Source organism: Epinephelus lanceolatus, chromosome 2 (assembly GCF_041903045.1).
Source record: "Epinephelus lanceolatus isolate andai-2023 chromosome 2, ASM4190304v1, whole genome shotgun sequence".
Taxonomy (NCBI): Eukaryota; Metazoa; Chordata; class Actinopteri; order Perciformes; family Serranidae; genus Epinephelus; species Epinephelus lanceolatus.
Window position 1 is genome coordinate 8,857,025 of NC_135735.1, and position 26,178 is coordinate 8,883,202.

General features: G+C 40.5%; 2 protein-coding genes across 3 annotated transcripts in view; both read left to right on the forward strand.

Moving 5' to 3' along the window:
* The first annotated feature begins 757 nt into the window (after positions 1–757).
* Positions 758–6,573, forward strand: fibinb (fin bud initiation factor b). The gene has a single exon (XM_033629322.2). The coding sequence runs from the start codon at positions 1,241–1,243 to the stop codon at positions 1,862–1,864; it is 624 nt and encodes a 207-aa protein (XP_033485213.1). The 5' UTR covers positions 758–1,240; the 3' UTR covers positions 1,865–6,573.
* Positions 6,574–9,436: 2,863 nt separating this feature from the next.
* The window catches only part of bbox1 (butyrobetaine (gamma), 2-oxoglutarate dioxygenase (gamma-butyrobetaine hydroxylase) 1), a 47,294-nt gene continuing 30,552 nt past the window's right edge, over positions 9,437–26,178 (forward strand). The window contains exons 1-4 of one of the 2 annotated variants that reach the window (XM_033630251.2): positions 9,437–9,540; positions 12,711–12,831; positions 16,032–16,491; positions 19,107–19,221. In XM_033630251.2, coding sequence (XP_033486142.1) covers positions 16,087–16,491; positions 19,107–19,221 — 520 coding nt within the window. In that variant the 5' untranslated portion in view covers positions 9,437–9,540; positions 12,711–12,831; positions 16,032–16,086. The remainder of the gene's footprint in view (positions 9,541–12,710; positions 12,832–16,031; positions 16,492–19,106; positions 19,222–26,178) is intronic. The other variant, XM_033630260.2, reaches the window with a different exon arrangement.

The window sequence follows — 26,178 nt, forward strand, 5'->3', positions numbered from 1 at the left end:
CAATACAGGATTAGTCCTGTAATAAATACTCTTTCTTTGTTGTTACTTGTCATTTAGTTTATTTGATGTATAGGAGGGCAGTGTGCAATGACAATCATTTACAAGAAATGAAAACATGGTTGCATCAGATTTAGCACTATATTCAATCTGTAGTCCTATACATAACAAGTAGATGCGATAAATAGAAATAAAATTCAAGGTGCAATGCAGACTACATGTGCCTAACATATTAGAAGCAGTATATGTACACATTGCATTTAAAAGATAAAAAAATAATCCAACGCATCACAGAGGCATCAGTCTTTTTGAGTATGTTGCATTATATCAAGGATTGTTTCTAATAATTTGTCTTTTTCTGTGTTTTTGTGTACAACAGAATAATGAAAAAGGCAGGACATTAAAAGCTGTCTCTAATGTTTTGCCCAAGCTATTTTTGGGGGGCAAAATCATGCATACACACTCACAATAAAAACAGCAATCCGATCAAATGCAACAAAGCAACATAAGTCTCAGAAATTACAACATACAGTTAAATCCAAATTTCTGCCACATGTCGTCAGGTATTCAAAAATTATACGTTTTATAAAAGCAGTGGACTGTAATTACAGGACTGCTGTGTTGGAGTGCGTTTCAAGTTTTATACATGTGGTCACTTGTGTATTTCTCAATAACTTTTCTCAAGCCATCAACGCCAGCTCGTCACGGTTGTGTGAGTTACCCTAACACTGGTTTCAGTGAGGCTTTAACAGCCTGGTGGTGCTGCTGCAGGCTGAATGCAGCCTTTTAAAGTGACGGAGCGGCTGTAATTTGAGAGTAGCGCTGAGGTATTATTAGCCAAAAAGCCGGAGCGCGGCACTTGAGACATCCAGATGTTGCGTTTGAGGCACCGAGCGAAGTCAGGACTACAACTGTTTCCACGCTGAAACAAACTTTCATACATTGCTTTTAATGATGGATGTTGACAGGCTCGATTAGAGGAAGCAAATCGAGGCTTGTTTGAACATTTTCACGCCACTTTTTATCTGTTTGGACAAAGAGGAGACTGAGGAGGACGTGAAAGCATCGGAGCCTCATCTTAACTGCGCAGTTTGGACGTTTAAACCTGATTGAAATGTTTGTGTTTCTACGCCGGGTTGGAGTTAAATAGTCCACCAAGGTGACTCTGTCGCTGAAATCACGTTAAAAGTTTATTTTTATTATTTTATATACATATATTTGTGTGCTGGGGCAAGTGGACACCATGGCTTTCCTTCACTTGCTCCTGTGTGCCGGGATGTTATCACTGCCGATGTGCGGAGCCTTCTTCCGCGGACCGTTGCAACCGGAGATGTCTAACGGCACCTTTCATCACTACTTCGTGCCGGACGGAGACTACGAGGACAACGACGACCCGGAGAAGTGCCAGATGCTTTTCAAAATGACCGACGACCGAAAGTGCGGTCTCGACGAGGACCAGGACGCCGTCATACGGGATGATTTCACCATCATCAAGAGGCAGATCGAGGACTCGGCCAGGGTGCTGGAGGGGATCGGGAAAAGCATCTCGTACGACCTGGACGGAGAGGACAGCTACGGGAAGTACTTGCGGAGGGAGACGGGGCAGATCAGCGAGGCGTTTACAAACTCGGAGAAGTCTCTGCTGGAGCTGGAGGTGAAATTCAAGCAGAGCCAGGAGAGCGAGCTGAAAGAGGAGCACCGGCTCAGCGACGACTTTCTCAACATGGTCGTGCACACACGGGACGTCCTGAAGGACACGCTGGACATTTCTCTGGGACTGAAGGACAAGCACGAGCTCCTGTCTCTGATCATCCGCAGCCACGGCACGAGACTGAGCAGGCTGAAGAACGAATACATGAAGTTCTGAGAGAAAGTAGTCCCTGCGCGTCTCATTACAGTACTATTTTTATTTTTCTATGGTGGAGTGTGTGGCCACAAGGCTGGGGTGAGACAATGAGCAAACATATCAGGGATAAAAACTTAACTTTAAAGGGTCAGTTCACATAAAACACACACACACACACACACACACACACACACACACACACACATTCTCTCCTTTAACTCTAGAGCAGTGATTCCCAACCTGAGTTCACTTTAATGGATCCAAATACAGGAGGTCAACTGTGTTGGGACTTTTGAAATGTAATGAGTTACAGATTACTAGTTACCCTGTTAAAAATGCAGTATGTAATTTATTTCATCAAAGTAATATAACATATTACCTTTGATTAGTTTTAGAATACTTTTCTAACAAATCATCCCCGGGCAATAAATCTGAAAAATGTCCAGAAACAGGCTCATTTCTGGTTTAACTCTTGAGCAGTGGTTCCCAACCTGAGTTCACTCCAGTGGGTCAAAATAAAGGAGGTTACTTTTGAAATGTAATGAGTTACAGATTACTAGTTACCCTTTAAAATGTGGTATGTAATGTACCTATTTTAATCACTTCTTTAAAGTATTATAATTTATTATCTTGGATTAGTTTTGATTAGTTTTCTACCAAGTGTTTTAAACTGGGCAGTAAAGCTGACAAATGTTCAGATGATATTTCTGTGCAGTGAAATGATGCAAAGCAACAGAATAAATGTCATAACATGCACGCTTTTAGATGGAACGCCTTTGTTATCACCAACATTTTGATCAGTGAGTCTAATTTAATTATTTTTTTCTCAGTATCTGTAACTTATCACAATTACATTTATATTTAAATTGAATTACATAATTCCGTTATATGTAACTAGTTACTCCCCAACACTGGAGGTCAATGGGACAGGAAAGAACAAAACACATTTTCTCGCTTAACTCTAGAGCTTTCCCAACCTGAGTTCACTCCAATGGGTCAAAAAACAGGAGGTTAATTGTGTTGGGAAGGTTACCTTTGAAATGTAATGAGTTACAGAGTAACCCTGTTAAAAATGTAATAATTAAGTCATTACTTTTTTTTTTAGATTACTTCACAAGTGTTTTAAACTGGGCAATAAAGCTGAAAAATGTCCAGAAGACATTACTACGCAGCAAAACGATGCAAAGCAATTGTATTTTCATCCCATTTTCTCAGTATCTGTAACTTATTACAATTTCATTTTATGTTTTAACACAATTGGGTAACTCCGTTATATGTCACTAGTTACTGGAAGTTAATGGGACAGAAAAGAACAAACACATTTTCTCATTAAATTAGAGAGCAGTGGTGAGTTCACTCCAATGGGTCAAAATACACAAGGTTAACTGTGTTGGGGAGGTTACTTCTTAAATGTAAGGAGTTACAGATTACTAGTTACCCTGTTGAAAATGTAGTATGTAATGGACCTATTTTACTTACTTCTTCAAAGTTATATAATTTATTACCTTTGATTCGATAACCTTTCTAACAAACGTTTTTAACTGGGCAAGAAAGCTGAGAAATGTCCAGAACCAAGAAGAATATATTCGGATATAATTCCTCTGTAATCAACTTTTTTAATAAGTTACTGTAATTTAATTCAATTTTTCTCAGTATATGTAACTCAGTAAATTCATATTGTAATTTAATAACGTAACTCTGTTACATGCAACTAGTTACCCCCAGCACTGGAGGTTAATGGGACAGGAAAGATGAAAAACTAAATTTTTGTGACTTTTCTACCATCTCTCCTTTTCTCTTGGCAAATACTCAACGGATTCTTCTTTGTTGCTGATAATTATTAACATTAAACCATCTGAACAAATCTTAAGTGCTATATCGTAGGCAACTGGACTTGCTTGAGATTCTTGAAGACGTTTTACCTCTCATCCAAGCTCTTCTTCAGTTCTGAAGACCTGGATTACTGAGAATCTTCACCAACAATCAGAGCAAATAGTCAGGAAAATCTTTCATAGTCGTTCACTGGCCACAACTCATAGTCACAAGTGACCTATGACGAGCAGTACGCACTGCTGCAGTAAAGGGTCAGACACAAAAAATGTTTGGGGACTGCTGCTCGAGAGGTATGTAGCCATGCAGATCACTCCAACAGGTCAAAATATTTCTGAGGTCACCAGATGGATAATGGGATAGGAATTTTGCTTTGCTTTTCTTCTTGTAAAATACTCCACAGACCATTTTTGTTGCTGATAATTATTCAGATTAAACTATCTTAGTGGTTAGTAAGGATAGCACAAGCCAGTGATTCCCAACCAGGGGTACTTGTATCTTAGGAGGTACTTATGTAGTTACCAGGGGGTACGTGGAAATATTGACAATGTTTAAATAACAGTTTGATTAGAAAATAACTGATGTGTCGAGTTAGTAGTTCCTTGAACACTGTGTAGCAAATGAGTTCGCAAAAAGTAGTTCGCAAGGGAGCAGAGAAATCTGAAATGTTACCTAAAAGTAGGGGATAAATATTCAAAAATTAGCTAAAAGTAGCCTAATGTACATGCAGTTCAAACAGTTAGCTAAATGACTGAACGAGTTAGGTAAAAATAATGAATATGCTGCTGAAATATGAGCTAAAAGTAACAGCTTAATGGTTGAAAAAGCTTTAGTTCAGCTTCTGCCACTGGTAGAACAAATGCAAACTTGACCAAACCAAACTAAACATTGACAGCTTAATTGTATGACAGTAGTGTAATAATATATGAAAAAAATGTAGGAAAAAATATTGTCACAAGTGTTAAATAATACCCAGTTAGTGATAAATTCAAACTAACACGTGGAATCCGATGGTTGATGCTGATGATGGGGTACTTGACTTGCAAGGGTGCATCTTAAGAAAAGCTTGGGAACAACTGGCATGTGCGACCTGTAATGAGAAAGGGTCGGAAACATAAAAGTTTGGGAACCACCTTTTCCGAGGTTTGTAGCCACACAGATAGTTTGGTTGAATTATGTTTCGTGACATCTGTCTCCCAAGCTGGCAAAAAGAGGGAACTACCCCAAGTGTCCCAGACCCCCAGGGGCCCCAAAAGCCCTGTGTGTCAGCTGTGTTTTGGTACAGTAATTTGGCTATTTGCAAATTCTGTTTCCAGTTTTCACAACTTATGAGAGAAACAAACAGTGTTCCATTAACATCCATTACATTCATGGCATAAATCTCAGTTGGGGATGAAAAACCAAACCTATCTCAGTTGCTTGGAACTGCTAGTGTTAAGTAAGACAATGTGTTTTGGGCAAATAAGGAGTGGGCAATATGTATAAAATCCTCTTTAACAGTATACGCAATTTAATATGACATTATTGTGATACATTTTCTGTAAAAAAGCCAATTGAGAAATCGTTAACGGATAAAATAACCAGAGAGGAATGTGTGTGTCTGGCTGACCCAGCAAACTAAATACCTAAGAAGTCTAAGTGCTTCATCATATTGATGCAAAAGATCATATAAAAATCCAATATTGCCATAAAGTGGTCCCGCTCGGTGATTTGCAATGCACACAGGGATATTAAAGAGCTGTAGAGGTTTAAACAGCATGGCAAAACCTTGAGACAAATATATATCATCTGACTGTAAATTGTCATATTGCCCACTCCTAGAGGCCATTATAATGGTCATTACACGCCATAAAAACACACAATAGTAGGTGAGTCACTTTATTCAAAACTGGCTGAATACAAATTACATATTGTCCAATAAAAAGTCTAAAATATGGCCCTAGTGTTAGTTGAACGTTATCTGTCCGTCAGTCAATATGCCTCTTTTCTAGGTGTAAGGTCATTTGTGATAAGTGCATCGAATTTACCTTTGTGCGAGTGTGTGTATAAGTGTGTGTAAGTGTACGCGTGTGTTAAACAACGGCTTCAAACATGAGTCAGCCAATCAAAAAAAGAGAACAGGAACTATCAGTTTTCAAAACTCTAGTACTGTAGTCAGATGAAGGGTTTTCCAAAAACTCATTCAGTCCTCTGTGGCCAGAAAAAACAGTAAGAAGTGAGCTTTGGAGTGACTCGTGAGGATTAAGGAAACGTTTGGACACGTTGGACAGCCTATGTGTCCATCATGTCTTTTATTTTGACCCAAAAGCTGGATAAGTGATTTTTGGATAACTCTTCATACGGCAGTAAAGCAGGGGTGGACCTCATGTTGTAGCCTGGTTGAAAGCTCCAAACGAGCAGCCATTATTGTTGCTCTCCTCTGACACTCCTGATGAATGTTTCTAAGAATATCAAAGAATGTTTACATATGGACACGTATGTTGTATTTTTTGCTTTACAGGCTAGCAGACTTTGCACAATTCTTTACTTTCCTGGTGCTAAAGGTTGTGACACAGTTTAAAATGCAAGGCCTTGACTGTGCTGTTGTGCACAGGCAGTATAATCATGGAAAATGTACAGTGTATTATTATTAGAAGTAAGTAAATACTGTGAGTGCCAATATCTTTATTACAAAACACCCTAATATGTATTCATTGTTTATATAAAGTTTTGGAAATAGAGCTGCATATATCTATTCTTGTTTACCTTTTTATTAAGATATGTGGTGAGATGTAATACATTGACGGAAAAGACTGCAGGCAGCACTTGTGGACTTCAGTGTCAAACACTAATCTGTGTGACGATATTCTTAACGGATTGTGTTGTGTCTTCGTAAATAAAAAGTTTGTGTTTGAAGTAAAGTGCTGTTGTAGTCCGTCTCATTCTCCTGAATGCGATATCTCAAAAATGCTTTGAGGGAATTCCTTCAAATTTGGCTCAAATGTCTACCTGTACTGATTTTGATTTTGTTGGTCACTTGGAATCAAGGATGAACTGATTGATTTCAAAGGTCTAACGTCGAAGTCACTGTGACCTTGTCTGTCTCTTTCTTGTGAATATGATATCTCAAGAACACCTTGAGGGAATTTCTTCAAATTTAGCACAAACGTCCACTTTGACTCAAGGATGAACTGATTACATTTTGGCAGTCAAAGGTCAAGGTCACTGTAACCCCGTCTGTCTCTTTCTTGTGAATACAATATCTCAAGAACACCGTAAGGGAATTTCTTCAAATTCAGCACAAACATCCACTTTGGCTCAACGATGAACTGAAGATATTTTGGCAGTCAAATATCAAGATTACTGTGACCTTGCACCCGTCTCATTCTCATCATTGTGATTTCTCAAGGCCTTGAGAGAGTTTTCTCTAATTTGGCACAAATGTCCACTTGGAATTAAGGATGAACTGATTAGATTTAAAGGTCAAACATCAAGGTCACTGGGACCTTCTCTGTCACTTTCTTGTGAAGGCGATGTCTCAAGAACACCTCGAGGGAATTTTTTCAAATTTGCCACAAATGGCCACTTGGAATCAAGGATAAACTTAGTTGGGTTTTAAAGGTCAAGGTCAATGTGACCTTGCATCCATCTCATTCTCGTGAATACAATATGTCAAGGACACCTTGAGGGAATTTCTTCAAATTTGATGCAAGCATCCACAATCAACTGAATGTATTTTGGTGGTCAAACCCCAAAGTTACTGTGACCTTGCGTCAGTCTCATTATCATGAATATGACTTCTCAAAAAGGCCTTGAGGGAACTTCTTCAAATGTGGCACAAACGGACTCAAGGATGAACTGACCAGATTTTGGTGGTCAAAAGTCAAGGTCAGTGTGACCTCACAAAACATGTTTTGGCCACATGCTTGGAATTCATAGATTAATTATGAAAACATTTCACACAAATGTCTGTTAGGAAACAATAATGAAGTGATGACATTTTATATTTTATATCCAAAAGGTCAAAGGTCAACTCCACTGTGACATCATAATGTTCTGCAAAAAAAATCTTCCTGGCAATTACTGAACATCATAGCTCAGAAAGAGACGGGGAGACATTGGTCAGATACTGAACAGGTGACGCTAAACTTGGGCTCCCACTTTGAAACTCTACTGATGGGTGAAGATGTGTGTGAAGCATACATGTTTTCACAGACATGGATGTAAACTGTAAGTGCAACTTGACTGGTGCACAGAGGCTGTGAAGAGTTCGTTTTAGTTTATGGCAGAAATGATCATTTTTACGAGATATTCCTTTGTAAATATGTTATGACTTGGACTTGAGTTAAAACATTAATCCTTTACACTAATATTGGTCTCTTCCAGTTAATATAAAAGTGAGAGTAAACCATTCTTTATGTTGCTGGAGATCCCTACAGAGGTTTCCTTTATTTTTTGTATACATAGCGTACCCTACAATGTGGCAGTAGCACTATAACCACTGGGACTGCATACTGTATTGCCACGTGCTTCATAATTACAAAGTTCCCCTCCATGTTTGCTTTACAAGGCTTTGAGGTCTGCTTTGAATTATACACAGCCCTCCTGTGGGTGCTTTGAAGGCAGAAGATGGTTGTTGGTATTTATGAGGGACAGAGATGCAAGGAAGTTGTGTTGATGGTATTTTAAGTGTCCCTACAAACAACTTGTTTTTTTCCGGTTTTCATCACCAGTCTGCTGAAAACAACTTTTTTTATGTGATACTTGAGCATTTTTTTAAAGGTCGTGAATAAGGTTGGGTAAAGAGTCTGTGGCTTTGAGTCAAGGGAGTAAAAATGTCACGAGTATCCACAACCAAGTGCCAGCCGGTGTAAATTATGTAACATTACAGAGTACAATGTGGCAGTTTCACTTGTGGTTACACACAGTCAATTGATACTTTGAGCCCGCTGATTACACACATGATGACGCAACAGAAGGGACACATAAAATACAGAAAACCTTTAGCATACATTGTATGTTTCCATGAGAGGGAAAAGCCCCTGGTTTTCTCATTTAGATAAACGGATTATTGGCATCATGTAGAGGAAAACCCATTTGTGTAACATACATCATGAACAGTAGTTATGATGAGACTTCTGCTTAAACTATCATCCTGAACTATCAAATACATCATTCTACATTATATTTTATGTTATATTTTACTTTGTGGTAACAATTCTCTTCACTTCTTCGTCACACAGGCTGACCTTTGGTTTATTTTTATAAATAATCTCCATAAATCTATCATGCAAGTATGATTTACAAGCGGACACTGAACAGAACATTGTGTACCTTCCTCCCAGGTGCAGTCAGTTTCCTGGATAGATCTGAGTGTAAGAGTAAATGTCTTACAAAATTCTGCCTTTTTTGAAAATTTTATATAAAAAAAAGTCAGTGTATTGCCACAAATGTTTAGCATCACATCTATGTCATTTCACCGCCTAATACGTTTTGGTGTGCCACAAAAATAATGTGAAATACAACATTCCTGCAGAACATTTCATATTTTTTATTAGTACAAGGTTTGACTTCATTCATCAGTTATCTTTTAAATAAAAAATATGCAGTTGTCAATGTGACCCAGTATCCCAAAGTCCATTACATGTTACAACTGTCACTGTTAGTGTTGTTGTTGTTGTTAATGAACACGTGTGCACTGATGTCAGTCACAAAGGTGGCTGAGCTGTAATGATCACTTACCCTTTGAACTTGAGCCTGCCATGCTATAAATCAGGTGACGATGTGTGATGTTAGCATGTGTAGCTCCGACTGAAGACTGTCCTGCACATCTACTGATCATCTTCCTTGAACCTGCAAGGGACGCAGAAAGTGTTAAACTGAAACAGGTATGACTGAGAACAGAAAAAACTTACTTACATTACTCACATTATTGATTAATGTGTCGATGATGTTTTTTAATTAATAAAGCAATATCAGAAAATAGTAAAAGAAATATGCTGAGTCAGAGGTGATGTCCTTAAATTCTGTTTTCTCTAATTATCAGTCCAAAACCTAAAGATACTGCATTTACTGTCAGATACAACAGATAAAAGCAGCTAAGAAACAATTGATTGATCATCAGAATGTTATAAGATCTTTATGCTGTTTTTAATTGACTGTTTGTTTCAGCTGCAGCTGAAGATCTTTGCATTTATGTGCATCTGTATGCGCACAGTGCTGTAGTGCTATGTATAGGACTCTGTCCCACCACAACCATCCATATGGTGAATACTAAATTTAGTAGGGGAGACTGGGGGCAACTGTGACATCTCAAATTGCACCAATCAGAAATGTGACACAACCGTGAAACTTATTATGCATTACGAAAAAAATCTTTTGCCTCTCAGTCAGGTGATCCTGGTTCAGTTCCCACTAAGAGGCAATTTCTCATTCTTGCAAAATCTTTAGTGTCTATGAATCATAAGTTGTCTGAACACACTGATTAAATGTTGCCACATTGGCTGAAAATCAACATATTTTTTCATATGTTATTTTTGGATTTGTAGTAGCCTAGTATTGAAACTCAGAACCTGGTTTGGGTTTTATTTTTACATAGTTTATTCATGGGGCATTTTTAACGTCTCAACTTGCACCAATCATAAAAGAGGCATACCGTAACTATGAAACTCTACAGGTTCTCTTTAGTAAGGTATCGTTACCTTACCCGTAGGTAGATTTGGTTTGCCGTAAAAGACAAGGCATCCTTCTTGACACACATGACATGACATCATTTGGAGTTATTGTTTTTTATTGGTATTAATATGAAGGTATTATTTGTCACAATCACCCTGAGCGAGGGGGCAGATGTAACATCTGTCTTCTGTTGTTTCTATTAATATTATGACACTGACATTGCTTGGAAAAACAATTAATGACTGTTAACACAAATATAATTTATCTACATAAAAAAAATTCTATCCAAATAGCTATACAGATTTTTGAGAAATTACATTAAAACAGAAAATTGTTCCAATTGCCCCGGTCTCCCCTTTAAGACAATTTAAGGCCTAGAGGATAAATTCTAATGACTTTGGTGAGGACTTCTCAGGTCAAGGTTTTAACTTTGCTTATTCTGGGTTTTATTGTTAAATCAGTTGTTCCTTGTGCTCAGTGCTAATAAGCAAATTTTAGCATGCAAAAGGGCAGAAGTGCGGACTCATGTCACAAGACTTGGACTCAACTCAAGACAAAAATTTGATGACTTTAGATTCAACTTGACAAAATTGAAAATGACTTGCAATTTGACTTGGACTTCAACACCAATGACACGTGACCTCACTTGGACTGGAGTCTTTTGGTTTGAAAATATTTGATACCTTACCCATACCAATGGGAAGAGAAAGTTATTGACATTTTTCCAGTCTGAGATAAACTGAATATAAGATGCGACAGAAGCGGTACGGTTAATAGTTCTATAGCACTTACGATTACCACAACCTGGATGACCGAGAATCTTCACCGATATATATATGCTAAGACGTAACATAGGATTACGTTTTTGCACAACATGTTTTGACTAAAGAGTCCTCATCAGGGAATAAAATCAAAATTACACTGACGTCCCAAAATGTTGAACTTCTGCTTTAAAAATAACAGTTGAAAACATGCTGGAGATAGCTAGGGCATTGACGGTGTTTGCACTCTGCATCAGTTTCATCAGTTCTAGTAAAAATTATACCCTGATGAAGACTCTTGTCGAGATGTGTTAGTTTGTGCGTGAATCAATAAAGTATTTTTAACTACAGTCAGAGTGCCTTGGATGCACTTATGGACTGCCTGCCTGAACAGTACCATGGACTTTTACACTGAGCGAGCCAGCCAGTGGTTGTTTTTTAACTTTATGTGACTGTTTGCCCTATCCATGATGGGCACCTGATTTATTTTTACAATTAACTACCACATGCCTTAAAGGGATAGTGCACCCAAAAATCCACCTCACATCCCTTGCGGAGATCCCAGGGGAGAGGAGGTAGCAACACAACTCCACCTGATGGAGGCTGGCGGCGCCCCAGATTAAAATGTCCAAAAAACACATAATTGAAACCACAAAATATCTCCATACTGCTCGTCCGTAGTGATCCAAGTGTCCTCATTGTAGACTGTAGCTCTAACTGCCTCTCTGTGCCCCGAGCTCACGTGTGCGCGCTTCCCCGCGAGACCAGCGAAAGCACATGAACACACATGAAGGCGGTGCCCATGTCTCACGGTCTCACGCAAGCGCGCACACGTGAGCTCAGTGTACAGAGAGGCAGTTAGAGCTACAGGCTACAATGAGGCTAAAAACAGAGTTTAAATGATGTTTTTCCAAACAACTTTTTATGTCAGAGCTTCAGGACACTTGGATCACTACGGATGAGCAGTATGGAGATATTTTGTGGTTTCAATTATGTGTTTTTGGACATTTTAATCTGGGGCGCTGTCAGCCTCCATTAGGTGGAGTTGTGCTGCTACCTCCTCTCCCCTTGGATCTCCACAAGGGATGTGAGGACTCTCAAACTTCACCTGAGCCTCCCTCAGCATATGGGTGAGTAGATAATGGCTGAATTTTCATTTTTGGGTGCACTATCCCTTTAAGGCAAATCAGATGCCCATCATGGATAGGGCAAACAGTCACATAAAGTTAAAAAACAACCACTGGCTGGCTCACTCAGTGTAAAAGTCCATAGTACTTCCTATTTTTCCCTCATAAACTGAGATTAATATTTAATGGTGCAACTAGTTTAACTTAACTCTGATTAGAGCTTATGTTTGATTCAATTAATCCTTGTTGGTGCAACCATAAATTACCAATATTCTGTTAGAGGCCTTACAGATCCCATTAAACCTAAGCCCATCCCCCCAGCAGCCCCCCAGATGTGTCAGTTAACAAAGAAGAACCTGCTCTTCCTGATCGTAAGTTTGTAAAGTCAGACTTGTTTCTTAAAACACAAAGAGCTGTTTCAGGACTCTGATTATCAGATGGGACTGAAAGTAGAGCAGCGTCATGCCCTCTCTGTGATTATGTCATCCCGCCCAGCCTCCCGGTGTCCCGGTCAACCTTTCACCTACTTTCCCTCTCACACACACTGACAGCTGGCGTTTGTGTTGACGGAGGCGACGCTCGTGGGGAAGAGGAACCCGTTGTCACGATATCAGAGGTAACATCTGTTACTGGCAAACACTTTTCACTCTTCTTTTGACGGCACTTTAATACATAAACTTTAAAGCAAAGCGTTAAAGAGCCCAGCTGTGAAAGGTTAGCTTCTCTGTTAGCTTTGGAGCAGAGAGCAGGATGTAAATAGCAAGAGCCGGGTGTTTGTGTTTACGTTAACTAGCTAACAGTTAGCTAACAACCAGTAACGTTACAGCTGCTTCAAAGCAAAAGACTTATTTCGGTTCCCAGGCAGACCAGACACCTTGTGACATGTTAAAATGAAAGACTACCACTTAAACGTGTTGTCAGTCTCAGTGATAGTGAACTACACGAGTGGTAGTTTTGCTTCACACTCCTCCAGCTTGTTTGAATGAATGTACATTTTGTGCTAACTCAAACCCAACCGCTGGAAGTGATGTCACAGCTGCAATACCCGAGTTCATAGTTAAAGTCAAAGGAAACCGAAATAAAGCAGTTTCTTAAGTGAGACGTTTGTTGAGAGCTGCCTTGTTTACCATGAGACAAATGCCAACACACACCCACACTTACATAATGAGGAAGAGCATGCATTGAATATTGAAAGCTACGCAAAAGCTTTGTCCTTGGAGCAGTGCAAACAGAAGGTCACACTGACTGAATCAAATTAACAACATAAATCAGCTATTTGTGGAATTAGAGAGATATATAATGATTATTTCTTGTTAATTGGCTACTTGATTAACTGTCAGCTGTCTTGGTGATTGATTAAAGGACCAGTGTGTAAGATTAAGGGGGATTTAGTGGCATCTAGTGGTGAGGATTGCAGATTGCAACCAGCTGAAATTTCTCCTGATTAGTGTTCCTTACGCCTAGTTCACATTACACGATTTTCACCCTGATTTTGCGTCGCAGAGACTATCATAATCTTTTGAGTGTTCATACCTGGCAACGTGTTTCTGTCAGCGGGAGTCTCGCCAACTGTGTTACGACATGTGTGTGCACACCACAAGATTTCTCCACCGAGCCCTCGCCGTCATAGCCCCAGATAATGCAATGACGTCACTAAACTTGGAGACGACACATCGTAAAGGCATGGATATTCTTTATTATCCTGGGTCCAACACAACGCGCTCCCGGTGATCCTGTGGACGCCACCATTGTTGTTCTTGCTTGCCAGCCGGCTTGTCAGTGTTGCCAGATCTTGGGAGAGAAACAAGCAACCAGTGCTATGGAAACAAGCCCAAAAGAAGCGACTATCATGCGTTTAAATAACTTCTTAGACGGATATATATAGAGGAAGGTGACGTTTAGAGAGCAAGCCCAAATAAGCAACTCCACTTTAGAAACAAGCCCAAAGTCGCGGCTAGTAAGCAGACCTGGCAACCCTGCGGCTTGTCCTCCTCACATTTCTTCCGTCCTTCTGCGTGCTGACGTGGGACATATCCCGCCTCTCATTGGCTGATGCTCTTTGTCAGTCGTGTCAGCCTTCTCCAGTTTTCTAGCATGCCAGATATCCAGTCCCAGTCACAGACGAGGGGGCGACTTGCTCGTAGGCTTGTTCACACATGAGGACTCGTTGTGGCAGACTATCAGCTGACTCACCTCCGACCCAAGGTGGCTCTCAAGATCCTCTGCGACGTCAAAATTGCAGTGAAAATCATGTAATGTGAACTAGGCGTTAGGCGTTCATTGTTCAGGTGGTTTTTACAGGGAGCCAAATTGACCCTTTGCTAAGCCTTGTCCCTATGTGATAGTCCGTCAAGCTGTCAGATCTAGCATGGAGCCCACACTGTAAAGCCCAGTTCAGACCTAAGATTCGCGGCGAGACGAAACCTTCTTAGAACATTTCAGAGAAAGGTTGCAGTGGTGTGAACTGGCTGGTCTGAGCCGGCCGATGGTGTCACCTGCAACTCAGCTGGTCAAATCGCTGGCAGTTGGTTTTAGAATGTGAAGCACAGCGGACAGTCGCCCTTTAGTGGCCTTTACTGTCAAAATGACAGTACGTGGCGTGTTTGCTTGCTGCAGCAAGTGCCCCATCCCTGCTGAGCCTTCTGTTTGCGTCCTCACGTTGTGCTGGTGGCGGACGGTGGGTAGCTGCTGCTGCTGCTGGCTGTATGTGCCTTGTTGGAGCTGGCAGATCCTATGCTGTGACTGTCCAGTTTGTGTTAAAGGAGCGTGATTTAGCAAAGGTCTCTTACCTCCCAAAACTAAAAGAACAGGTCATGAAAACCGGTAAAAACACTTGATTAAAGCAGTTTCATGCTACAAATCAATGTTTTTCTGACACGGCTAGCCCAGCACCTGCTAATGTGTGCTCCCCTTTCCCCCCCTGATAACTTAAGATGCTAATATTTTGGAGGTTTTTACTGGGAGCTGTATTATACACAGAGATCTCCTCGTCTCAAAAAGAAACAGACCCGGTAATTTGGACTCTATTTGGCTTATCACAGAGGAGCTGCTTACTACAATGGCCGATGCAAAAACACAAATGGCCCTCTCTGAAGCCAGTGTTTGGGTTGTAAAAGACTAAGGATTTTATTACACTGTATGTCATTTCTGCTAATATATCACTCTAAACCCTACACTGGACATTTAACGTAGTAGTAAATTGAATATCTGGGTTTTGGACTGTTGGACAGACAAAAAACAATAACATCATGATTTCTTTTAAGACCAAACAATCATTCAGTTAAACAAGATAATTACAGTTATGAAAATAATTGTCAGTTGCAGCCCTAGTTTTAGTTTACATCATTTTGAGGCGACTAATGTGTTTGGCACGGCTCAACAGAACCGTGCACAGGTGCAGGATTATGGGCGACAGCGTCTTTTGAAAATAATGCTGCTGTTTTGCACCGCAGCTTTGCCCAGATCGCACCAACACAAAGTCAGCAGACCGGGCTTAGAAAATACTGGTTGGCACAGTGACCAGTCACAACTCCCAGAGCTCCTTGAAAAAGTTCACATTTTGACCTGATCATCTGGCATTGTTCAAAAACAACTCTAGGACCATGATTGTTCTTCTTAAATGGTGTGTTTCATAGATATTACTTAAAATTTAAGTTTTTTTTTTTCAACTATTTTAGTGCATTATTTTACCTTCCTAGCATTGGCTTAAGATGTAATAAAGTTTGATTTTATGGCATACTTCAGTAGTATATCATTTTATATTAGTAAATCATTGTATCATTTTATTACTTTATTACCCTTTCTCTTTAACTACAGAGTTGGTGGCCCTTTTATATTTGGAGACATCGTGCTTGAAGGGAACCATTCAGAAATGTGGATGAGTAAATTTGCACGTCTGGCCCTGCCTGCTCTTCAGAGGAGCACGTCTGCCATGGCCTGCCAGGCTCTGAGGGCCTGTCGTGGACCAGGGCGGGCTGCAGGTCCACTACCCTCTTGTCTGACTTCAGTGCAGCTTCGTGGGCAGCACACACTGGGGTCTGCCTCCGTCCCTTTGGCCAGGCACTCAGTGAGGCACGTCCGGGCTCTGGATGAAGAGAGGATGATGGAGGTGGAGTGGGAGGATGGAGGCCACAGCCTGTACCCATTCACTTGGCTGAGAGATAACTGCCAGTGTCCACTGTGTACTTTGGAATCGGCTCAGGCCCGGAAACTGTTGATGTCCAATCTTGATATCTACACAGGGGTTGATGTTGTGGAGGTCACCAATGATAACAAGGTAGGTTGCTGCCATTATCTGACTTGTGTTTTTCAGGATCCACACACTCAGTTTACGATTCTATGTTAAAGGTCTAGTGTGTGGGATTAAGAGACATCTAGCAGTGAAGTTGCAACCAACTTAAACTTCTCCCGTGTGCCAAACGTGCATCACAAATGTGAAAATGCAAAAACACGAATGGCCCTACCTTGAGACAGTGTTTCTTCTGGGGCACTGTAGAAACAACATGGCGGACTCTGTGGAGGAGGATCCACACTGTATGTAGATATACGCCAATCAGCCAAAGCAATAAAACTACTGGCTGGTGAAGTGAGTAACACTGATCATCTTGTTACAATGCATTGTTCTGCTGGGAACCTTGGGACCTGACATTTATGTGGATGCCTCTTGACACTCACCACCCACCCAAACACCAGTGCAGACCAGGTGCGCCCCCTCATGGCAACGGCACCGCCCAATGGCAGTGGTCCCTCAGCATGACAATGTACCACACCATACCAGTCGATTTTAATGTTATTTTTACATTTATAATCAAATTACTGTAACTCCTTGACCATTCACGCTGTCGACGTAATTCCAACGGATTCTGAAAGCTGAGAAGCGGAGCTTACAGTAGTGACGACATTACCTGTGAAGGCGTGGAGGGAAGTGGGCACAGCAGGAGGAGCGTGACAGCTGACGAGTGCAAGTTGGGAGTGATTTAGTGGTGTTTTAACAGAGTTTTGGTGAGTTTTAGTGGAGTTTGGGTGGCGTTTTCTTTGTAAATAATATTTAGTGTTGTAAATAATAGTATTTGTGTTTTTTTGAGAGCTTTTGAGTTTTTTTATGCCGTGTTTTCGTCGTGTTTTCACCATTGTTTGTAGTTTTGCCATCGTTCATCTTTTTTTGCAGTAGTTCGTGTTTTTATGGTTCATAGATAGTTATAGTCAGTTATAGTTTTGTAAATACTGGAGGAGAAATGTCGAGGAGGTTAACGAGGGACAGGAGAGTCCCATTGAGGTTTGTGGATGAGGAGGATGGACCAGAGGAGACTGGTAGAGTGTAGTCATCTCAACTACAGTAAGTAATATGCCTACAGTTTGTATGCACTGGATATGTATTCCCAGCTTCATTACAAAAATGTTTTTCAATATCTAGTGTAAATTTTCTTATTGGCTCATTTTAGAATCGAAATCGTTGCCCTCAGAATCGGAATTGAATCGAATCATGAGGTGCCTAGAGATTCCCACCCCTAACTTGGTCTGCAGTGGTGTAATAGTGAGGTGTGTCAGGTGGCACCCATATGAATGCCAGTAAGGTTTCCCAGCAGAACATTGCACTGTAACGAGATGATCAATGCTGTTCCCCTCACCTGTCAGTGGTTTTAAGTTAACGAAAACATGTTTCTTAGTTTCAGGTGAGTGAAAACATAGACATGAATATTATATTTCCTTTCTGCTAATGTATCCCCTAAAACCTACAAACTGCACCTTTAAGAGAAAAATATAAATGTTTAAATTACCCAGACTGGCCGTATAAATGTCCAATAAATTTTACATGGCCTACGTCCTGGTTTAACACTTGCTTACTTTAAGTATTTTTGCCTCCACATAGTTTTACAGTTCCACTGGAAGGTAGTAATGGACATGTTGGTTGCATTAACTCAGTCAGTGGATACGTTATATGAAACTGGTGTATAGAATATTGTCATAACCAATTATCCAAACTACATAAACAAATTAACTTGCTGCTATTTTGATCATTGAGAAGTTGTTGAAGTCATTTTTCAAGCAGAAACACCAAACCTTTGAGTGTCCCAGCCTCTCATATGGGAGAATTGGAATATGTGATACTTTCATGGTACTATCCTTATTACTGATGCCATGTTTCCTCAACAACTTTTTATGTTAGTGGGTAGTTTTTGTTTATTACTGTGTGTTAAAGTTGAACAACATAACTCGTACTGTACCTAGGTATCATTGGACTTCTTCTAGTGAAGGAGCAGCATTTACAGCTTTTACTGTAAGAGAACAACTGCCTGGTGATGAACGATCAGGCCATCTAACTTTAGCAGAAGCCCGAAATCAGTCTGACCTTTTAGTCTTCCAGATGAACCACCTTTTCTGAACTGTGTCCTTCAGATTGTTTGGCACCTGAAGTGGGACACAGCTATAAACAAACTGCTGGGACAGTGCATCTAAACATTTGCTTCTGTTGATAAAAATTGAATGCATTACGTTTTTTTCTTCTATCTCCTGTTTCTTGTACCAAGATTTACTGGATAATTTATTATAGTAAACATGTATTTAAGTACCAGAACAATTTTAGTTTCATGCTTGCCTCTGGCTGTATAAAACATTAGATGATGGCATTGGCCAAAAGACACCACAAGTATTGGAGAACCAGATGGTGAACGTAGAGAATCTCCCTTAAAATGAATAAGCAATGTTTCTTTCTCAGTTTTACAAACCAAGAGCACCTTTTAAGGGGCAGACAAACAGAATCCCCAGTAAATACTTTGAACACATCATTACCAGTCAGTAAAGAAGGGTGTCTAATTGAAAGAAAGAAGGAGACAAAAAAGAGCTGAAATATTTTGGTCAATTGGGATCAATGAGCTTTTTGTCTCTCCACAGGTGTCCGTTGTTTGGCCCGACCAGCACACCAGTGTGTTTGACGCAGATTGGCTCAAGAAACGCTGCTTCTCTCCTGCTGCCAGACAAGCCATTCAAGAAGAGCTTTTCCTCAACGGTGAGTCTAACCTTGATACCATCCATCCAGATTTGTTTTTATTTCATGTAACAGATAAAGTGCTCTACAGAGATTTGTCCTAAAGAAATGCACTTATTTTCCAGTTTATTAGGTGCACAAGCAACAGTAAAACTGATGCAGTCTAGCAAAAGACTTCTGCAGTTTATCCTTCATGAAGAATATGTTTAGTTTTGAATGAATCTTTATTAAATAGATTTTGATTCATGTTTATGGTCATTATGAAGGATGTAGTTAGTGGTGCTGTGATATTCAGGGTTCCCTATAACTATCTATGACTTTTTTGGAAAAGTCTGAGAATTTTGTTGTGCATAATTAAAATCTTACCTTCCACCTTCCTGTAACATAAAAGCAAATTTATTTTCTGTAGCTGATGACGTAGCTCCAATATACGTTGATGTGTGATGTTTTGCTTACTATCACATGCTTTTCTTCATGTTCTCGAAGCGTTGTGTCTCTCCAGCTGAAATTATGTTTGAATAAAGTTTGAATCTGATATATGTGAAAAATGTTGGGCAAATAGAGCAAGAAAAAATACTATGTATCCTTGAAAAGTCATGGAAAAGTTTTGAAATTTTATCCATTAAAATGTGGGAACCCTGCACATTATATTGTGTCATAATGACAGGTGTTTCCAGTATTTTGTCTACCTAATTTATATCAATGAAGGGAGCCGAAATAATAAACACCCCTCCATATAACACAGCACAGTTCAGTTTAGCTAGGTGTACCTATTAAAGTGGCTGCTGAGTGTTTGTTAAAGTGTATCAGGGGCTTTTACGTAGAACCTTCAGTTCAGTGATGTACTTGAAAACTAGAATGTGTACCAAGTGTATGCACACATGATGTCAGTAGTGTTGTATTGATAAGATCAAAAAACAATTACAGGTAATGCTTTAAACAGCTGACAAAAAAAAGCCTTTACTGATCGGACTGCACCGGTCTGAAACTAATGATTGCTTTCTAATTGATCAAAGAGATGATGTTTATAGGAGGCCATAAATCACAACGTAGCTGTCAAAGAACTAACAGGTTGAACAAACACTGTCATGAGTAACTGCGTTTTCAAAGCGGTATCTGAGAACAGTAATTTGTCTACTCGGCAAAGCAGCGAGTGATACATGCTTGTACATGAATAGCAGACAAGCAGGCCTGATGAAGCTTGTCGCGGATGACGCTGTCCATACTGTGACCAAATGCAGAATTATGAACATCACGTTTCAACTGGATACACACCTTTGTCACATCACATCAAAATCCTGAAGTGTATCTTCATATCTCAGCTCTCAGTCCCCCAAAATCACTTGTGTAGTGGCCGTTTCAACATACCAAAGGTAAAGAAAAACTAAACTGTAGGTGAAGTCCTTCCAAAATGACATCTTATATGGTCCACTACCGACTCAATGTCCTATTTCTATATATTCTCACATATAAACCCTTATTATAATTAGTTGTAGTATGTGTAAATCAACTGTGGTAAACTTCCCTCCATCTAATCAACGCCCAGATCTCCCAGCTCAAATCCTCTGGATGACAAGTTTTGCTGGCTCTTGGGCTGTTGCTTCAACTACCACATTTTTGTCTGCCCGCCACCACAGACACAGAGTATAGCAGCAGCTCGAGAGACAGCCGTGTCTCTCTTTTTATCACTCTCAAACTCAGATACATCTGTATAACCAGGCAGTGCTGATATGAATATAAACCAGGATTCTGCCACTGCATTGCCTTTTTCTTACCTAAAATGTCTTCAAGAAACATATTTTAGGGCACTGTTTGGCTGTAATATGAGGTTTAATGGACAGGAAGTGGGTGCCACACTGTTTCATGGATTGTAAAAGTGGAGGCTGAAAAACCTGAGATGTAAACTGTAAAAGTAAGCAGTGTTGATAGAATACAAATCAAGTTGTTACTGAGAGTTCTGTAATGAGAGTCAGTACCTCCAAGTCTGAGGCCATTGTCCTCTGCTGGAAACTGGTGGATTGCCCCCTTTCGGGTTTGGAAAGGGTTACTGCCTCAGGCAAGTATCTCTTGGTCTTGTTCACGAGTGAGGGTAGAATGGAGCATGAGATGGATCGGTGGTTTGGTGCGGATTCTGTAGTGATGCGGGTGCTGCACCGGACCATCGTGGTGAAGAGGGAGCTGAGCCATAAGGCGAAGCTTTCAATTTACTGGTCCATCTACGTCCCAACCCCTAATCTATGGTCATGAGCTCTGGGTAATTACTGAAAGAATGAGATCACGGATACAAGTGGCCGAAATGAGTTTCCTCCGTTTGGTGGCTGGGCCCAGCCTTAGAGATAGGGTGAGGAACTTGTGAGTGAGTAGAGCCGCTGCTCCTTCGCGTCGAAAGGGGTCAGTTGAGGTGGTTCGGGCATCTGATCAGGATCCTCCTGAGTGCCTCCAGTTCGAGGTGTTCTGGGCACATCCCTCTGGTGGGAGGCCCCGGGGCAGACCCAGGACACGCTGGAGGGATTATGTATCCCGTCTGGCCAGGGAACACATCGGGGTCCCCCAGGAGGAGCTGGAAAGCGTTGCTAGGGAGAGGGACGTCTGGGATGCTTTGCTCGGTCTGCTGCCCCCGTGACCCAGCCCTGGATAAGCGCAGGAAAATGGATGGATGGGTTCTGTTACTGTGTTCCTAAAATATTTTCAGAAACGTAATTTAGCTTACTGTTAAACTATAATTCAAGATTAACAGCCGTCTGCCATATTTGTTTCCTGTGTCACAACAGAGAAGCTCGCACTACGTCACCCACCACTGGGAGCATTTATTGGTTCGATGCAGTGCACTGTATTCTGGTAGTTGTAGATGTTCTGCCTCTTTAGCAAAAGCAAATGTCACAGCCCTTTTTCTCTGTTATCTCTGGTCATGTAGCACCAATTTCAAAAGTATTTGCATCTTTCCACTGCAGCTCAGTTTAATGAAAAGACCATCTCTGCAGCAGTGAAATACTTATTTTATCTCTAGTGTTGGATTATAAATATGTCAAAGACTTTCACCCTGACATTAGTGTAAAATGTGTTTGGTTTTTTTATTCATGCACTTAGGAGTTATTTTGGCATTGTTTCCAACATCACTTCTCCTTTTCTAATATTTATTCGTTTTACAAATACTGCCGTAGTCACATGGATTTTGCTGATAACAGGGAGCCTTGCTCGTACTTAACAACATCAAGATTGTGTGAATTAGGTGTGTTTAAAGCTTAATTGTCAAAAGGGGCAACTTAAAAGAGAAATATATTTTGAATTGAATTGCAGTAGGCAGAAACCTGGCACGAGGCAACAGCAGGACTTGAGTGGTTGTGAATAAAACGCTTGTTAACATGCATTATGTAATTAAGCAGCAGCTCTCAGATGTGTGCGTAGCTGTTATAATTAAAAAGGAGTGTACTTTCCCAACTAACCTTTCCTAGGGAGAAATAGATGCCTCTGATTTAAACTCTTCTTTCCACATGTTTTTTTTTTTTTTCTCCGTAACATAACAGGGTTGTTAAGGAAGGAGGTTTTTCTAAGGACTGGAAAGAGAAGTCATTTTATAGTACATTTACAATGGCCCAGTACGTTTTACAGTCTGCCAGACAGTAGAGGAGAAAGTTCAGCTGTGAAACAAGGTAGCAGCATTTCAGTGGAGCGGGGGATGGACTGTAGCCGGTTTGTGTACACACACGTGGTCCTGAAGGACCCACAGGGCTGAGTGGCTCCTGCTCTGTTCCAGACTGATTAAGGTTATGCGTGTGTGTGTGTGCGTTGCAGAACTCCTCCATCCATGCTGAAGTGTAAACAGATCCCCCTCGTAACAATTTACAGACAGATAGTCATTATGTAGAGTAGTTTTTTTTTCTCCACTCAGAGCCAGGAGCGCGCCTGGAAGACGCTGCTAATCTCATACACCAAAATACAATACAAGATGACGTGCACACACACACACACACACACACACACACACACACACACACACACTCACTCTCTGGGTTTAATTATTTCCTTCTGAGCGCCAGCCTGAAATTCCTTGCACTAAAAAATACCGGAAAAGGTCTACATTCTCAAAAGATGTATGATGAAAAACGTTGACCTCCGAGGATTTTTGCTCATATTCTCACTCTGTACTTCTCTGTGACGTTATTTCACTGAAGCGTTGTCCACAGTTTGAGTTACTGTTTCCTTTTTCATGCAGTGCACCTAGATTTTACAGGCCTAAGTATGCCTGTTAAAGTGTTCTCAACAGTGGAAGTTAAGCACACATGGGACACTGTGAGGTCAATATGAAAATTGGAGCTCTGGGAATATTATTCAGCCTGTACTATACCTCCCGCTTTTATGTCTGAAGTAATGTTTTTGTCTTCTGCTTTTACCGTTTCTATGGAGTTGTGCAACTCAAACCGCAGGATGTAGTTCAACAGCAGCTATTATTGGAGTCAGACATGGAACTAGTACTATTCAGGGGCACTTATTACATTATAAAGGCAATTTTTTAATCTGTTTGTCAGCCTCAAATACATTAATCAACCAAGGCACGTTGAAGTTGTGCTTCTCAAATTATAGAATAGTTTTTGGTGGAACAGGCAAATTCAGGTCAGCTGTAGGATCCAGTTGATTCCCATGCACCATAATTGTGCAGTTATTTCTTCAGTTAGGCTTTTATTTTCAGTGTAGCATATTGGATGCACATGTGATTTGTCAGCATCTCTAGTTTATTGTCCGTGCACATCTACTCCTGATAAAACTGCGCGGAGGCACAGTATGTCTGCAGTGTAAAGCAGCGGATGTTCTGAAAAGCTGACGTCTGTATAAATGCGAGTCTCATTCAGACCCCCCTCTGCCTCTGCCATATGGAAAACTGATTTAGAGTGAGGGTCAAGAGCAGATCTGCATGTTCTTACCAAACACAAGCTCACTGTTGTCAGTATTTCCTTCCTTGGGAACGAACAAATCCCTGAGCCTGTAGGTATGTGTAACCAGGAATTTAACCTCAAAGTGCCCGGTGTTCAACGCTGAGGAGACATTTTCTTACTAAGTCTCTAATATCCCAATATACAGTCGCAATTGTTATGACAGTAATTTTTAGTTTTTGACTGTCTTTTATGGTCAGCTTTTTTTAAATCATCTATGTTGTTGGCTGATAGCTTTGGTGCCTTTTTACATATATATTTGCAAAAGATAAAAGTTGTTTTTTGGGGGAGGGCTGCCATCATTCAGGAATCTTGTCTTTTTAAAAGACATATCCCACGAGAGGCAACCCAGTCCTGTGGACTGTTTTTGTTGATTTTTAGCCAAGGTAATGACGTGGCTCCAGGCCTGGCATGTTCTGTCATATGGATATATCCAACGACTGCTGGATACTACTGGATGGATTGCCATGAAATTTGATTCAAACATTTACATTCCCCTCAGGATGAATTGTAATAACTTAAGTGATCCCTTCACTTGTCATATACACAGTGATTGTGATTGTGGTAGTCAACTCCTGCCACACCGGATATAAATTCTTTAAAATATTTCCGTCTGGTAGGACGCTGTGGCCCAACAGGACCAAAACCTCCACATGCAACAAGAACAGCTCTTCTAAACCAGTGGTTCCCAACTGGTGGGTCACGGAGTGCATTGTGAAGGGACCACAAGTGACTCGCGAACGTGTCAAATTTGTAAAAAACTCACTTTATGTTGCAGTACGGTGAATTTCTGGCAGAGAGCTTTATTTTGATGTGTAGTATCCTGCTGTAGAATGAGAAAAAGAACGGACAGCTACCTGACAGAGACAGCTAACTAGCTCAACAACATGGCCAAATGCAAGTATGACACTGAATATATTTAACTGTGTGGACCTTGAACTAATGACATAGGACAAATCTGGACCCCATGGCTGGACCAGTTGGGAACCACTGTTCTAAACTGCAGCTGACCTCATGGACAAGGCCGTGGACCCCCACTGACATGGACTCTTGTAAAGTATACTAGTCAGGCTTCACCTCTAGGACACCTTTATCAAGTTATTTTTGTCTATTTTATCAGTAAAAGTTGAATCCCGCAGTCAGCATATGTCTGTTACTGGTTTTTGTGGCAATATCTTTTGCGGCAGCGCTTTACTTGAAGGTATCTACATAACGGTGACATGACACTGTCATGAACTGGTCATAAACATAATGTACATGTCATAAACGTTTACGACTGCTGTCATTAAGTGTCATTCGTTTTTTGTAATGACAAGTTTGACATTGTTTGGGTTGTCTTGATTATGACAACTTGACATTAATTAAAGCGATATTACCAAAAGTTGTCTTTGTCATGACAAGTTGACATTAAATTTGTTTGGGATTTCCTAATAATGACAACTTGACATTAACCAGGATGACATTACCAGAAGATGTCTTTATGTTAATGTCAAGTTGTCATTATGAGGACATCCCAAACAAATTTAATGTCAACTTGTCATGACAAAGACAACTTCTGGTAATATCACTTTGATTAATGTCAACTTGTCATAATAAAGACAACTCAAACAATGTCAACTTGTCATTACAAAAACCAAATGACACTTAATGACAGCAGTCATAAACGTTTATGACATGTAAATAATGTTCATGACCGGTTCATGGCCGTGTCATGTCACTCTTATGTAGATACTTTCAAGTAAAGTGTTACCTCTTTCTCTGAGATTCGGCTGTTTTGATATGAGTGCTCGCCTCCCCACGTGCAAATGTTCCACCAAAACAATATCCTCCATGATATTATTTTGCAAGAGCACTGTTACTACAACCTGTGATTAGCACAACCCAAGATAACTGTAGAAGAACTTAGAAGAAATACAAACAAGCCAGAGCTTTCTTCCCCCGATAGTAGAATGACAATGTGAGCCTTCAGACCTTTCTCCAGCGCTGACACAGTGCTGTGGTGATAGGTCTGACTACTCTAGACTAGCATTACATTAACACAGATCTGTAG

Bases quoted from the DNA above. Each gene is read 5' to 3' on its own strand.
- fibinb (XM_033629322.2), top strand. From the start codon at position 1,241: ATGGCTTTCCTTCACTTGCTCCTGTGTGCCGGGATGTTATCACTGCCG.